The sequence below is a fragment of the Genypterus blacodes genome, unplaced genomic scaffold, assembly GCF_046128005.1.
Source record: "Genypterus blacodes isolate CSIRO-AG114 ecotype Tasmania unplaced genomic scaffold, CSIRO-AGI_Gbla_v1 ptg000005l_1, whole genome shotgun sequence".
Classification (NCBI taxonomy): domain Eukaryota; kingdom Metazoa; phylum Chordata; class Actinopteri; order Ophidiiformes; family Ophidiidae; genus Genypterus; species Genypterus blacodes.
Genome location: NW_027466819.1, coordinates 564637 through 578960, shown reverse-complemented (window position 1 = coordinate 578960; position 14324 = coordinate 564637). Strand labels below are relative to the sequence as shown.

The 14324-nt window shown below is 44.4% G+C and overlaps 2 protein-coding genes and 1 non-coding gene across 6 annotated transcripts; 2 read left to right on the top strand and 1 right to left on the bottom strand.

Annotated features, from left to right (window-relative positions):
• Positions 1-215: 215 nt before the first annotated feature.
• gpr160 (G protein-coupled receptor 160) lies at positions 216-4144 on the bottom strand. 3 transcript variants are annotated; one of them, XM_076148218.1, is made up of 3 exons: positions 4059-4144; positions 2271-2477; positions 216-2143 (listed from the first exon to the last, which is right to left on the bottom strand). In XM_076148218.1, exon 3 carries the CDS (start codon positions 2057-2059, stop codon positions 1181-1183), a length of 879 nt encoding a protein of 292 aa, XP_076004333.1. In that variant the 5' UTR covers positions 2060-2143; positions 2271-2477; positions 4059-4144; the 3' UTR covers positions 216-1180. The 3 variants fall into 3 exon arrangements, with proteins under 3 accessions (XP_076004333.1, XP_076004324.1, XP_076004340.1); XM_076148209.1 differs by having other exon boundaries at positions 217-2143; positions 2317-2477; XM_076148225.1 differs by lacking the exon at positions 4059-4144 and adding an exon at positions 3150-3354 and having other exon boundaries at positions 217-2143; positions 2317-2477.
• Positions 4145-4628: 484 nt separating this feature from the next.
• trnae-cuc (transfer RNA glutamic acid (anticodon CUC)) lies at positions 4629-4700 on the top strand. Its single transcript has one exon. It is a non-coding gene; the product is annotated as a tRNA-Glu (tRNA).
• An 876-nt stretch (positions 4701-5576) lies between these two features.
• On the top strand, positions 5577-13820 carry nadkb (NAD kinase b). 2 transcript variants are annotated; one of them, XM_076148155.1, is made up of 12 exons: positions 5577-5729; positions 6184-6468; positions 6560-6643; positions 7386-7515; positions 7905-8013; positions 8948-9033; positions 9140-9242; positions 9355-9530; positions 11539-11638; positions 11897-12054; positions 12174-12256; positions 12355-13820. In XM_076148155.1, the coding sequence occupies exons 2-12, from the start codon at positions 6185-6187 to the stop codon at positions 12512-12514; spliced, it is 1473 nt and encodes a 490-aa protein (XP_076004270.1). In that variant the 5' UTR covers positions 5577-5729; position 6184; the 3' UTR covers positions 12515-13820. The 2 variants fall into 2 exon arrangements, with proteins under 2 accessions (XP_076004270.1, XP_076004277.1); XM_076148162.1 differs by having other exon boundaries at positions 5577-5907.
• Positions 13821-14324: the final 504 nt, after the last annotated feature.

The window sequence follows — 14324 nt, the reverse complement described above, 5'->3', positions numbered from 1 at the left end:
ATTCTGAAACATAAAAGCGCAGTGTCTGTGTATGACCATTGCATACTACGTTGCCAATACTACAGTGTGATGAGACGTTTGTTCTTGCATGAATTTGAGACACTGTTCTCCTACCTCATGTTGTGATATAAAACGATGTTTTTTAAGCAGAAGACACTGCATCTGTAACTGTTTATCATCATTGATATTTACTAGTAAATGACATACCTGTAAATGCTTTTAGCTAATACCTCAGTTGTATCTAGTGTTTGTTTTTTTTCCTGTTTTTTGCCCTTTCTCTGATTTCCGATCTTGTAAATATACCCTGTATAGACAAAGAACTTGGATCAAATTCAAGTAAAGTTCTGTAGTGTCAAAACCTTTTCTCTCTTTGTCCCGTTTCTTTGTTTTTTTTTGTTAGCATCAAACGCTGATGTGATGATTGTGAACTTCCACATTTGCTTGAAATTCGTACGGGTTGCGTAAGTTAGAGAGAGCCGCATGTGATCTGGAGGGGAAGCAGATGTTGAGGCCTCAGTGCGAAGGAAGTGACTGAACCTCGGTCAAGTTCCTCTAATTCCATTCGTAAATACCTTAGTGAAACTCATAATTGAACTTCTATCTAAAGTATGTTTTTGGATTATTTCCATACTCAAAACGTAAAAACAAAAGTAGAGAATCTGTCGTTCCCTCATTGTGGCGTTCAATCCTTTTGATACAATCTTCAAATTCCACATTAAACAATCATTTAATTCCATTTTAATATAAAAAATAGATTTAAAATACAAACACACTAAACTCACATCCACTCCAGTATATATTGACTTAAAAAATCGCCCACAAAAACCAAACAAATCAACTCCAAATGTGCCCATAAAGACTTTTTCTTGTTTCAGATTCTTTCATACAAATTTCCCTTTTACAGTCATTTTAAAATTTGCCCAACATTTCAAATGGCGGCGGTAGAATAAAAATGGAATCGTAGGTCAAAGTGAGGCTGAAATCGTTGTAAGATGATAACAGGTTCCATAAGTCTCCATTCAAAGGCCTACAGACCAAATATTGATAAAAACATTAAACAAGTCTGTACATACATTCCTGAAAATTCGTAAAATAAAAAAACCTCTTTCAGCTCGGGGTGGAGAGCCGCAGACAGTCTGTGGCTCTAACGTGTGATATCTTGTGCTGTGGCTTTATGCAGTCATGTTTTGTCCTCTGCTGCCAAGCTAAATTTAAACCTCCACTCACAGAAGCTGTCGGGGGGGATTTCTGCCAAACCCCGCGCTAAGTGCGACGCCGGGCAGACTGAGCATAACACCACTCCTATCACAAAGCTGCTGAGGAGGCAGAGCCAGGCGACATTCAGCTCCATGTGTTCAGGTATTCCCACGGGCAGCAGAGGGATAACAGCCAGAAAAGCCAGGAAGAAGGCCCATGTCTTCACAAATATACACAGGCTTTGGTGGACAACTTCTCTCCTTGAACAAGTTTGGCTCTGGTCGTTAGTTTGCTTTCTCGCTGCAAGGTTAGGACACCCAGCGTACAACACAGCTCCGCCCAGAGCCAGGAAGAGCAGCGCCGTGTCTGCCTGGGAGCTGCTGGAGACCCAACACTGCTGCATTTGGTGCAAAGGAACGTCCTCTAAGACTGGAATGAAGTCAGACAGCAGGAAGACATAAAGACAGGCCAGATGCCACAGGAGGCCGGTCACGAGCGAGTGAAGGATCCATCGGGCCCTCTTGGCGCCGAGGAGCAAAGTCCCAGACACGGTGGCGTAATGGTCCAAGCTGGCCACAGCCACAACAGGCCACCGCAGTGAGCTATGGAGCCGCCCCAGGACTTGAACCAGCAAACACACGTGGTAGCCGGTGAGCCGAAAACCCAGCAGAGCGTATCCGTCGGCGCGGAAGTAGAGGGCGACGAAGAGGAGGGTCAGCGCGGCGTCGACGATGGCCAGAGAAACGCTGAAGACGCCCACGAAGCTCCTGCAGATGTGCCGCCTCTGGAGAAACACCAGGGCACAGTTCAGCAGACACTTTCCCCCCAGAGCGAGCAGGATAGAGGGGATGGGGATGTTCATGATGCTCTGTCGGGTGGGATTGAGCCTGGTTTACACCGGGAACCATGGACGGAGATTCTGCTGCTGTGGAGGGAGAGGTGTCGTCTGGCAAGCAAAGAGGTGAACATGATGATTACCTTTTAGGTGTTAAAACAGTGTAGGTCATACAGAGTAGACATTTTGACATTCACACTCATTCTACTCATGTGGAACAATGGCAGTGGATACAAACCTTCAAATGTGTGATATGACTGCTGCCGCTTTTTTCTTTTACTTACTGAAGGTTTCCAGCTCTTCATCTCACACGGGCCCTGTAATTTGTCTGTTGCAGCGTCTTCACAAACGGCTCTGTTGCCTTTGATTTCCACCCTCAGCCCACAGGTTTATGAGGCGTGTAACCTCTGCATCGATCCACCGACCTGAGGCTTCCTCTTCCGTTCTGCCAGTAAATAAAAATGATCTCTGGTCAGTGTGTGTGTAGCGTGATACACAGTGAAGTTGTCCTCCACTACACATTTAATTTGAAAGTCTTTTATTTTGTTCTGCAAAGAGCCAAAATATGTATAAAGTAACTTCTTCTGTGTTCTCGTTTTCCTGAACGTATTCCCTTTGATAACAGAAAAATCATGAACATCTACTCTAACATTCCAACAGTAATCACGGCTGTTGCATTGCTATTCAGTTTATCGTGTACATTCAACATCAACCTGTTTTCTAAAATACAGTCAACCAATCATGTCTACCAGCCATTGTCACATTGATTAAATCAATCATGTATCATGTATATATCTTAACTTATTTTAATACCATATTAACTTATAACTTATTAATTAACATATTTATTTTATCTATCTATTTATTTATCTATAAACTACACACGAGCAGTCCGGGCTCTTAAAACCAGCTCGTAGCTCTCCTCTCCAGCCTCACACGTGCTCGAGGTAGCTTATCAACCAGCAATCAACAAACTACTGGCTAGCCATACTATGCATTACAATGGTTGAACAAGTAACGTTTATAAACATTAACACATAAAGTCCGAACGGGATTATAAACCCACTCATAACACATATCATTCCCCAATTACACAATTCCAACTCTCCCTTCTTACCTGCAAAGAGCCAAAATATGTATTTTACAACACAGTTCGCCACACTCACACAAGTAACTTCTTCTGTGTTCTCGTTTTCTGAACGTAATCCCGCGAGATTTACCTGAACACACAGTGTAGCGAACAAGCCCTCTGCTCGTCGGAGTTAGACACTGCATACTGCTAAATAATCACATTTTTTAAACAAATAATCAACCTTTCCTTTCCAGAAACGACACATACCATTTTCATCACACTCTGAACATGAGCTGTACAAAATGTAAATCATACTAACCATGTAAATAATAAATCTGATTTGCATGGTGAGAAGCCCGGCAGTGAAACCACAGGCTCCTCCCCTGTGGTTTTCCTGCTGATGCGACTGTTTGCTGCTGCTTCACCGCTCTGCTTTGCTCAGTGCATTTTTGTTTACCCCCTCCCTCCACCTCCCAGGATCCACCTGCCGGCTCAGTGCTTTCAATCCCTGAGGGGGATTTGCAGTGATCACTCCCTGTGCTGCTCTGTAAGCTTCACGGGGAGTGATAAGACACACACACACACACCCTCAGTGCCAAAAGTCATTGCAGCTTGTGTTTCCTCAGTTAACTTTATATTTTCATTTATTAGCCATCTGTCTGAACTTTCTGTGCGTTGGTTTATCCTGTGCAGGTTCACAGGGGCTCTGTGGAGAAGAAGGACCTGTCCAGCTCACAGCTCTATCTAAACATCAACACACACACAAACAAACATATTGATTTACACCTAGTTCCAGTTCAATCAACTTGCAAATGTGTGTTAAGCAAATTGGCAAGTTCAAGAGTCGGCATGGTAATAAAATCTGGGAAATGTCCGAAAAGAAATGTCCTTAATGTCTGTCTGAAGTTAGACAAAGCATATCCACCATATGGGTTAAACACATCGAGGTGTTACCTGTTAGGATGCAGTCGTCTGTCTGTCTCAGGTTCTGTTCTGGGTGTGTCACACGCACTGAATCAAGTTTCAGTGGAGGTCTACAGTCAGAGGCTTTTGTTTGCGAGGAGGTGGGGTTAGAGAGGAAGAACAGTGAGGCACCAGAGGAACACAATGCATGTCATTCAAATTCACTCTGCAACCATGAGAGTCCTGCTTTACATAAATGTTATTATTATTATGATAGTGTGAGATGCTGAGCAGATGACTATAGAGTCCCCCGGAAGGATCATGCACATCCTTATTGAAAAAGCTTTTTTTATAGGAGGTTTTATCCAAGCTTGACTTTCATTTATGATTTAATGTGCAGGTGTCCAACATAAGGCTCCATTTTACAACATCGGAGAGCAAGGAGACGTTTAAAGTGACAAAGTTCAGAAGAAGTAAATGAGTAGGAGTCATTTAAACTCTCATGCTGGACTTACAACACACTGCTTCCTTACGTCACAACGTTGTGTTACCGACATTAATTATCAAAGGCCGCAGCCATCACCTGATTCTTGAACACGCTGTGTCCCTCTGTTTTTCAGGTCCCTGGTGGTCTAGTGGTTAGGATTCGGCGCTCTCACCGCCGCGGCCCGGGTTCGATTCCCGGTCAGGGAACTTCCCTTTTCGAGGTCGAGCAGTCGAGATAGATGATGTCATCAATCTTTCATCCACATTGGAACGACTTTCTAAACCATATATGAATATAGCTTTACCTAACAAATTATGGGAAGGTTAACAATAATAGTAAACCCTTGCACATACAGTGTGTGCAGAAGGCAGTCCACTAATAAAACACAAGCACACACTGTTTACTGAGTGTGTGTTATTTAATTGCGTAATAGAGCACCATGAGATAAGAAACAATGCGACAGCTGTGAGTGAATGGCTTGGGTCTCGGTATAGACTACAGAGCCGTACTCTCGCCTTGTTTCACAGTTTCACTGGGCTCGATCTCAAAGCTCACACACACACTCACACACACGCAAACACTAAAGTATCTGCTCCAGGGAGAGAGGCTGTTGTCAAGGTTTCATGTTTGGAGTTTGGCTCAGTAAAAGCACGTCATAAAACTAAAAGGCAGTCAGAGAGTCTGCCAAGGTTGATTAGTCCTGATATTGTCAATCCGTCTCTCAATGATGACATTTTGACAGGTCGTCGATCATCACAACCCTCCTTCATTTTTTTTGGCATATGTAGTGAGTCCAACAAATCAAACTTGTAGAACTGTTTTGGATACTAGAAACATAATCATGAAAAATGTAGTTGGTGTGTCCTACATGGATGGATGCGGATAGACCCAAAGAATCCAGTAGCAGACGAATTTGGATCCTATGAAGTATGGTTCAAAGGTTTTTCGGCAAAAAGTAAAAGTGGTAATTACACTTGGTCATCTGTATAAATATGGCCAGCAGGGGCACATTTAGCGCTGTTCCTGTGATGAACAAACAACGGCTCGCACAGTGACGCTCGTGAACAGTGCCGCACTACGTCACTTCCGGGCGCCGCCGCAGTGTTTAGTAATAATCCAGCATTTTCGGGTTTGTTGTCGGTGTTTCGGCCGTAAACACTCGTTTGTCAGCATTCACACACTCCGGTTTTGATGAGTTTGCAGCTACGTTAGCGTGTCCGCCGCTTTCTGACACAGTAAGAACGTTTTTCCCCGCCGTGTTTCGCGTTGTTAGCTAGTTGACACAGAGTACCGCTTCATAGCGGATTGAACTCCTACCAGCCAGATAGTGGACATTATCATCTGTTATAAATTTGAAGTAACATTTATCTTCACTTTGGTCCAAGGTCACTGAAACAAGACAAGGAGCCAACAGTAAATATTTATATTTTATCTACTGCTGTGTGTGTGTGTGTATGTCGAGAGATGTTTCTGTGATTTTACCGTAATATACAGCAATTGACACCCACAGTTTATGGATACGATACCCGTATGTAGCCTCGTAAAGGGTCAATAGTCACAAGTGAACCTCCGTTATTAAGTGAGCTTCTGTTTCAGTAGTAAACCGAGAGAAACACCTTTAAAGTTTCCTCTTTTAGTGAAGTGAAAGTAAAATATTTTCTAATGCCACGTTCTGTGCTGTCCTTTCAGAATGGAGAATTCCGAGACTACTCCTGCATCTTCCCACTCAGCAGCCCTGGACAGGAGTAGTGGACGATCCTCGGACCACCCGGGGCAACCGCCTGAGTCGAGCAAGTACAGGGAGCACCCTTCCAAGTCACCTAGGAGACGGCGGGAGGGGAAGAGGTCGCAGCGTCAGGGGGATGGTCACGAACAGCTGCTCTGGGAGATGGAGCGACGGCGGTTGCCAGGCCAACTCGAGCACTCGAAGCCCTCCAGCTCAGCAAGTGACACGTCGGAAAGTTCTCCTAAGAGGTTTGCTCCGAGGTGCTGGGTGCCTGCTGTACATTGGGTGGGGACCAAGTGGTCGTGTCCTGACCTTTCCTCTCCTTCTTCCTCTTGACAGGAGAGCCCACTTCCTACATGGACCGTATCCTGCCACTCACTTCGGACCCAAAGCCTGCATTCTTCCCAATCCAACTTCAGTCATGTAAGCATGAGTGTGACTCTGTGTGTAAGTGTGTGCGGGTTTAGTACAGTACACACCGATTAGGAACAAAGAGGAGCATACGTTTGCACACTTTGTTTGTTGAGACATTGACTCTTACGTAACTGCGCTCGGTGAGATAAGATAAATTGCAGCTGCTGTGATTGGCTGTTAAATGCAATGAATTGATTCTTGGCACAGGCTAGAGTTTCATACTTTCCCCTCGTCTCAGAGTGTTTCCTCGGGCTTGATCTGAAAACACACACACACACACAGCGATAATATCTGCATCATGCCCGTCATCCACCATTCAACCAAGGAGGAGGGAACGGCCAAACGGTAAAGTGGAGAGAAAGAGAAAGAGGTAGACGCTTGTCAAGTTCTGATGTTTGGAGTTTGGAGTGGACCTCATTCGTGCAGACGTTACCTCAGTGTTTGAGTAAATGAGCGACTGCAGCTTTTGGAATGTAGGATTACCTTCATTTAACTCAGCCGAGGTGAAATGGTGGTAACATTTTGACTTCATCTGGAGGCTTTTAGTCTAAACCAAAGTGACTCAGAGATGCAGGACTTTGTGAATACGCAACAGATAACTTGTTAAGTATTCTATCTTCTATCTGATTTATATATTGAGTCTATATTCTTCCTTTTATCTGTCCTTCTGCGTGTCAAACATGGTTTTACAGTCTTCAGTGGAGCGTGTTTGTGTGCCCATTTGTTATCTTGTCTGTGTTTTGCGGCTCAGGCACATCCAGGACCCGGCCAGCCAGAGGCTCACCTGGAATAAACCTCCCGTCAATGTGCTGGTTATCAGGAAGATCAGAGATGAGAGCCTGGTGGAGCCCTTCAAAGAGCTCTGCAGGTTTCTAGTGGAGGTGCAGGACCACAGTTTTATACCCCGTATATGTGCAGTACAACAATATGCATTTTGAAGACGGTCACTTTAAAATCTAAACAGTAATTGTAGTGATACTGTAACAACAAAGTCAATCCTGTCTCGTATAAATCCTGCTGGAGTTGAAATCCTCTTCTTCAGTTATGTTGGTTGTGTTCCGGTTACATCACCTTTAAGCCACATGTGTCCAGAACAAACTCATCCACAAGCCCAAACCTCTCTGGCCAACACAGTGTAGTCTCCTCCAGGTTGCGTAGACACACATTCAGATACAGATGTCTGGCGTGTAGGAATCATGGGAGAGCGTGTTTATGAGTCTGTCCGTCTGTGTTTAGTCTGGCACGGCTGAAGCTTCTCTTTGTGCCCCAGGAGAAGCAGATGATGGTGTACGTGGAGCGCCGAGTGGCCGACGACGCCTCGCTGTCAAAGGACGAAACCTTTGGCTCCATCCGCAATCAGCTGTGCACGTTCAGAGAGGGTGAGACTCCCTCACAGCCCTAACCTTGCTCTTATCCTTTGCTTAAGTAAACACATTGTAAAAACATTCATTACTGTCCAACAAAACACAACAGATGCTCTGTAAGGTTTACTTTTGAAACACTCTATCTACGGAAGCTGCATAAATGTATGAAGTATCCAAATCCAAATCGTCATTCTCAGTAGTTTTCCCTTTGGCTGTGAAAGGCGCTGATGTCATCTGTTATCCAGGTTTTGTTCCAGGTGCTGCTAAGTAGGTTAACAAGAGCCGAGCCGTATACTTTATGAGCTTAATGTTGTAATCTGCTAAGTAACAAGCAAACAGAGCCGGCATACAAATGTAGCCCAGCTAAAAGTCAATGTTTCCCTCTTAAATGCACCCAAGTAAAACTATGAAGTCATAAAACTCAAACGCTAAAGTTAATTCCCCTGAATACTGTAGTAAAGAGTATTTAAGTCCTTATACTTTCCACTTCTGTGTTTGATATAACTGTGTGTGAGATATATTGCAGATAACCGCACCCGGGCCTGCCAAGATCCACTTTAGGCCACACTAATGCGTGTAAATGTCACTAAGCATCGGGGCTGATAACTTTATTTATGTCTGAGCTTTAAAGTGTTAGTGGAGTCTGGAGCTTCCTGTTCCTGTTGCTCCTCTGAGGACCATCACTCTCTCTCTCTCTCTCTCTCTCTCTCTTTCTTTCTTTCTTTCTTTCTCTCTCCCCCTTTATTGTCTTCTGGAGCTTGTGACTATGTTGTGTAATTCAACCTTTATACCCTCACATTGATTTATTTTATAGATTTTCTTTTTTTAAATGTGTTGTTTGTGGTTCATGTTTTGTCTTCAGTGCTGTGAGCGATGTCAAGGATGAATTTCTGTTAAACTGACAGATTATAAAGCTTCTTGAATGTGTTTTCTTTTTCTCTGACTGCAGGTTATGACGACATCTCCGACTGCATCGACCTGATCATCTGTCTGGGGGGCGATGGGACGCTGCTCTACGCCTCCTCCCTCTTCCAGGTAATCACCATGAAGACGAGGACAGCTGACAACTTTAACTCACATGCATGGCTGGACTGTTCCGTCTCAGGCTGCTCTTTAACTGTGATTGTTTCCCCTCCTGCAGGGCAGCGTTCCTCCCGTTATGGCTTTTCATCTCGGTTCTCTGGGTTTCCTGACGCCCTTCAAGTTCGAGTCGTACAAAACGGAAGTAGACAAAGTATTTGAAGGTATGAAGCAGCTGAGAACTCCATCCTTTTCCATTCAATGTTTATGTAGACGAAATGAAGATTGGACATTGTTACTCTAAAGGTCAAGCATTGCATCTCTTTGTATCGTAAGGCAACGCGGCCATCACGCTGCGCAGCCGTCTGAAGGTGAAGGTGGTGAAGGACATGCTTCAGAGGACGGGTCAGCAGCCGGGCAGCAGAGAGTCGCAGCAGCCGGAGCACAACGGCCTCCTCCTCCCGCAGGGACACGCCAACAGCGAGGCCGGGAAGGTCACGCTGCAGCTACAGGTGAGGAGGAAGAGGCAAGAAGGTGGAGTGTGTGTGTGTGTGTGTGTGTGTGTGTTAAAGTGTGTCTGCCAGGGATGTTCAGAGAAGTAACAACCTGCTGGACTGTAAATAAACATCTGCTCTGTTTTTCTGTTGGCCAGACATCGCAAAGCATAAACAAATCCCATAAAAAGACTGAAAAGCAACATGCGTCAACATCTTCCAAGTCGTGTCTGTGTGTAGTCAAAGCCCGCCGCCGCTTAAACTCCACTGTCATCCAAAAATTATTCACACATGTACGAGAGCCTTTCAAGGCTCTGCAGGACACCATCCTTCATTCAAACAGCCTCCGTGAAGTCAAGTCCAACAACTTTGGACTCTGGAAAGTCTGTTGGACAGACGCCACTGAGACGTCTTTGGAAAATATACAATGTCTGGGTCGGGTGACTTTGAGTCCATGCACATTAAATCTGATTATACTGCCTTTGAGGCAATAAATCTATTTATTCACTGTAATATGAAATAGGCATAAAGGCTTCAGCAGTCTATAGTGAAGATTGATAGTGAATATAAGAATTGTTAATTTATAATGACAGATACAATGCTGAAGTACTATGAATATTTGTTCCCATATATTTATTTAATGAAGTCATCTTGATTAAAACAGGAATCTGACATACATAAACTCATTTCTTTTTGATTGACAGTGGACTTTGGCCTCACAGACGATATTTAAAACCAGTATGAATGTGTTGTTTTTGTTCCATTACAGGATTTGTTGATTACAAAGACCCAAAAAACTTCGGCTTCATCCTTTTAAGTCCTTGAGACAAAACGTGTTAGTTTGGTTCATGGTGTGTTACACTGAGCTGTGTGAAGATGGAGGCTGATGTAACCATCAAACGCCTAAACTTATGTCACGAGGTGTGTGTGTGTGTGTGTGTGTGTGTGTGTGTGTGTGTGTGTGTGTGTGTGTGTGTGTGTGTGTGTGTGTGTGTGTGTGTGTGTGTGTGTGTGTGTGTGTGTGTGTGTGTGTGTGTGTGTGTGTGTGTGTGTGTGTGTGTGTGTGTGTGTGTTGCTTGGCCCCCTCACTGTTTCCGAATTTTCGTCTGTCCCACTTGCGTTTTTTGGTGTGCGGATGAGCGAGGGTGCATCAGCTGCGTTGCCACGGCGACAGTCATAATAAAGCTGCTATGTGAAAATATGAGGTAGAAAGGCAGATGTTGTGTTGTTTTGTTGAGCCGGTTGCCATGGCGACTGTGGCGTCAATGGAGCCAATGGCGAATGGATCTCTAACGAGCTCTGACACACTCGGTAACTAAATAACATGCCACATCGCTTCAGTCATAAGAACACACACACTCTCTCGCTCACTTTCACACACTCTCTCACATTCACTCACACACACACACAGGGGTACGTCTGGCTCTCTCCCTGGGGTCGTACCTCTCATCGATAACGGACAGTGATGGATTGTTCTCGTCTCCCGGCCCGTGTTTGACCTCACATAACATCATGTCCAGCAGGATGTTTTCACTGCTGCACTGACGTCAGAACACTATCCAGACATGCGATCAGACTCAGTGCTGCTCAGCGCTGCACTGTGTGTGTGTGTGTGTGTGTGTGTGTGTGTGTGTGTGTGTGTGTGTGTGTGTGTGTGTGTGTGTGTGTGTGTGTGTGTGTGTGTGTGTGTGTGTGTGTGTGTGTGTGTGTGTGTGTGTGTGTGTGTGTGTGTGTGTGTGTGTGTGTGTGTGTGTGTGTGTGTTCACTGTACTGACTGAGGGTGATTTGTATGCTGCCCCGCTCGTCTTTCTGAGCCTGAAGATTAAGGAGTTGTTTTAAATGAAAGCGTTTACGACATCATGTACGCACTGTGGCTTTGCACCAACAAGGTTCTTGGTTCAAATCCAGCTCAGACCAATGCATGTTCAGGGTTTGTTTTGTTAGGGTGTTTTATGTTTCCACCTCTTATGAACCCATACTTTGTTTTTAAATGTGTGTGTCTGTGTGTGTGTGTGTGTGTGTTCAGGTGTTGAATGAGGTGGTGGTGGACAGGGGTCCGTCCTCCTACCTGTCAAACGTGGATCTGTACCTGGACGGACGCCTCATCACCTCAGTGCAGGGAGACGGTAAGAGCAGGATGAAATTCACTGTTAAGTATTTCTCTGATCTAGTCCCACTAGACTGCACCTGCATGGAACCACAGAACACAATCCATGGAAAACCTGGAAAAGCCTGTGAATTCAGTTAGACACAAATATGTTTCCTGACAAAGTGTTTTCCTATGACATTTCACCCTGAAACCCATATTTTCCATGGCTTACTCTCCAATAGTAGCTTCCCGGTGGCTTCTTTACGTCAGTGCGCTGCTCTGTTCCCTCCTCTAGGCGTCATCGTGTCCACTCCTACAGGCAGCACTGCGTACGCGGCTGCAGCAGGAGCCTCCATGATCCACCCCAACGTCCCAGCCATCATGGTCACCCCGATCTGCCCCCACTCGCTCTCCTTCAGACCCATTGTGGTGCCCGCCGGGGTGGAGCTCATGGTGAGGGTGGAGGAGGACGACACTGATTGAACACTTGTAAATTATATGTGACACATTATCAGGAGACAGTACAACTCCATACATGTGACATCTTACTCCTGTTCCCCCCCTGTAAACAGATCACGTTGTCCCCTGATGCCAGGAACACTGCCTGGGTGTCGTTTGATGGCAGGAAGAGGCAGGAGATCCAGCACGGCGACTGGTAAACATCATTAAGTTGCACTCAGGCACCCTCACTTTCACCTTTTAAGTATTCAGCTTGTTGAGGAAGTGCCCGTCTCCAATTTTGTCTCCCTACAGCATCAAGATCACCACGTCTTGCTACCCGGTGCCCTCCATTTGCTGCCACGACCTGGTGTACGACTGGTTTGAAAGCCTGGCTCAGTGTTTGCACTGGAACGTGCGCAAGCGGCAGGCCCGACTGGCCGACGTCTCTGACTCCTCCGAGACGGAAAACTGAATTTTAACAGCCAGATTTAAGAGTTGAACCCCGCGTTCCTTCCTTCCTTCCTTCTGTTCTGTCTGTGCGAGCACGAGGTGACCCGGGCACACGTTCACCAGACACACGCTCTCATCAAGTATAAATGCTGCGTACAGCCAGGAGACCGTTTATATTTAATACATGGAGTCGTGCATTTCAATAATTCATTACATTCCGCTATTTTCCGTGCAAACATAAAAGGCTTACAGAGAAAAGGCATGTTTCCCACCCAGACATGATTAACAGAAGTCATAACTGCATACACACGTGTGATGTTAAGTTGCTGTGAACTTTGCTTATTTTAACTCTTAACCTTCTCTGTGAGGATCCACTGTCACGCTTTCTGTAGCTGGTGTGAGGACGGGACTGAAACTGAACCTGCTAGAATGTAAAAACTGTAAAGAAAGGGATTCTACGGAACAATATAATTTAATATTTATGTGATATTTATTAGCTGTCAGGATTGGAAATGCTGTGAAGTCAAGCAAAGATGAGTTAAACGGCGGATCTCCACTTTACAGACGGACAGAAAGACGTCAGACTGCAGGTTTCAGCACCTAGAGATGAAATGCTGCAGTGAAAGTAAAACATTTTCAGTGTTAAGTCTGAACACACATTTGTTCTTATAACCATTGAATGTTTTTGGCATTTCCTCCATTTCAGACAGGCCAGTGTGTAGAGGCATTAGTACAGTAGCAGTACAGTAGCAGTGTGTCCTGAGCACCTGAAGCCTCCTGTCATCACCTGAATGTAAGTGCACTGAGTCACCACTGTGTATTTAAGTCGTTTAAATATTTAATCTTAATTTAAAACAGTGCATTCTTAGTTTTGACTATATATTTTGAGAGATTCATGCTCTCAAAATATATGTTCTCTGACAGGGTCTAAGAGGCTGCTGTGGTGTTTTACCCTAATCAGCCACTAGGGGGCTGTGTTTCATTAAATAGGGGGAGAGTAAATTAGATTGTGAAGTATTCTAAACTACTCGCTTTTCAATATCTGCTGCTATATTTTGGTTTCTCTTTGACTTGCATTGACATTGTTGCCGTGCAGGAAGCCTGTACTTGCTTTGACGTTACTCTATTTGTGATTAAAATGTAAAAGTTGACAGATGTATATGTATTTGTTTTACCCCCCCTCCAGGATTTAATAGAAGAAATGATCTATTTCTGGAAAAACATCACAATATTCCACTGCTTTCTATATTTTTATTGCAATGATAAGATACAGATATATTTCCAGACATCCAATTTTATTAAATTATACTCCAATATTGCATGAGAAAGTCTTCAGAATGATATCGATCCAAATGTGGACAACTAGGTGATCAAAAGACACTGCTTTGACCAGAGATAAAACATGGATGGGTACACTTTCACTTTTGTTTCCCCCAGAAATGTGCGATGAGAAGCAGCAGCAGCAAAGAGTAATACTACAATATACAACAAACTGATACTGTGCAACAGTCAGAACTATTGGAGAGTTTCTGTGAAAAGGTTTATGCCAATATTAAGAGGACAGGGACTGGCACACTGGCAAGAGAGACGGACGTCACCTGCTGGGGACTGAAAACAAGAAACGACAACAATATGTTGTGTGAAAAGGAAAATATAGAGATATAATTAACAGGTTTAGAGGACCAGAACTCTACTCAACACAGGGCAACTAGGTGACTTGGTGTTTATGCAAGAAAAAAGCGTCAACAGAAACATTGTGTTGATTATATTAACAATTAATTCCTCATTTCCCCGTCTTGTTCAGATCATCGACGTGGTGGGAAACGCTGCAG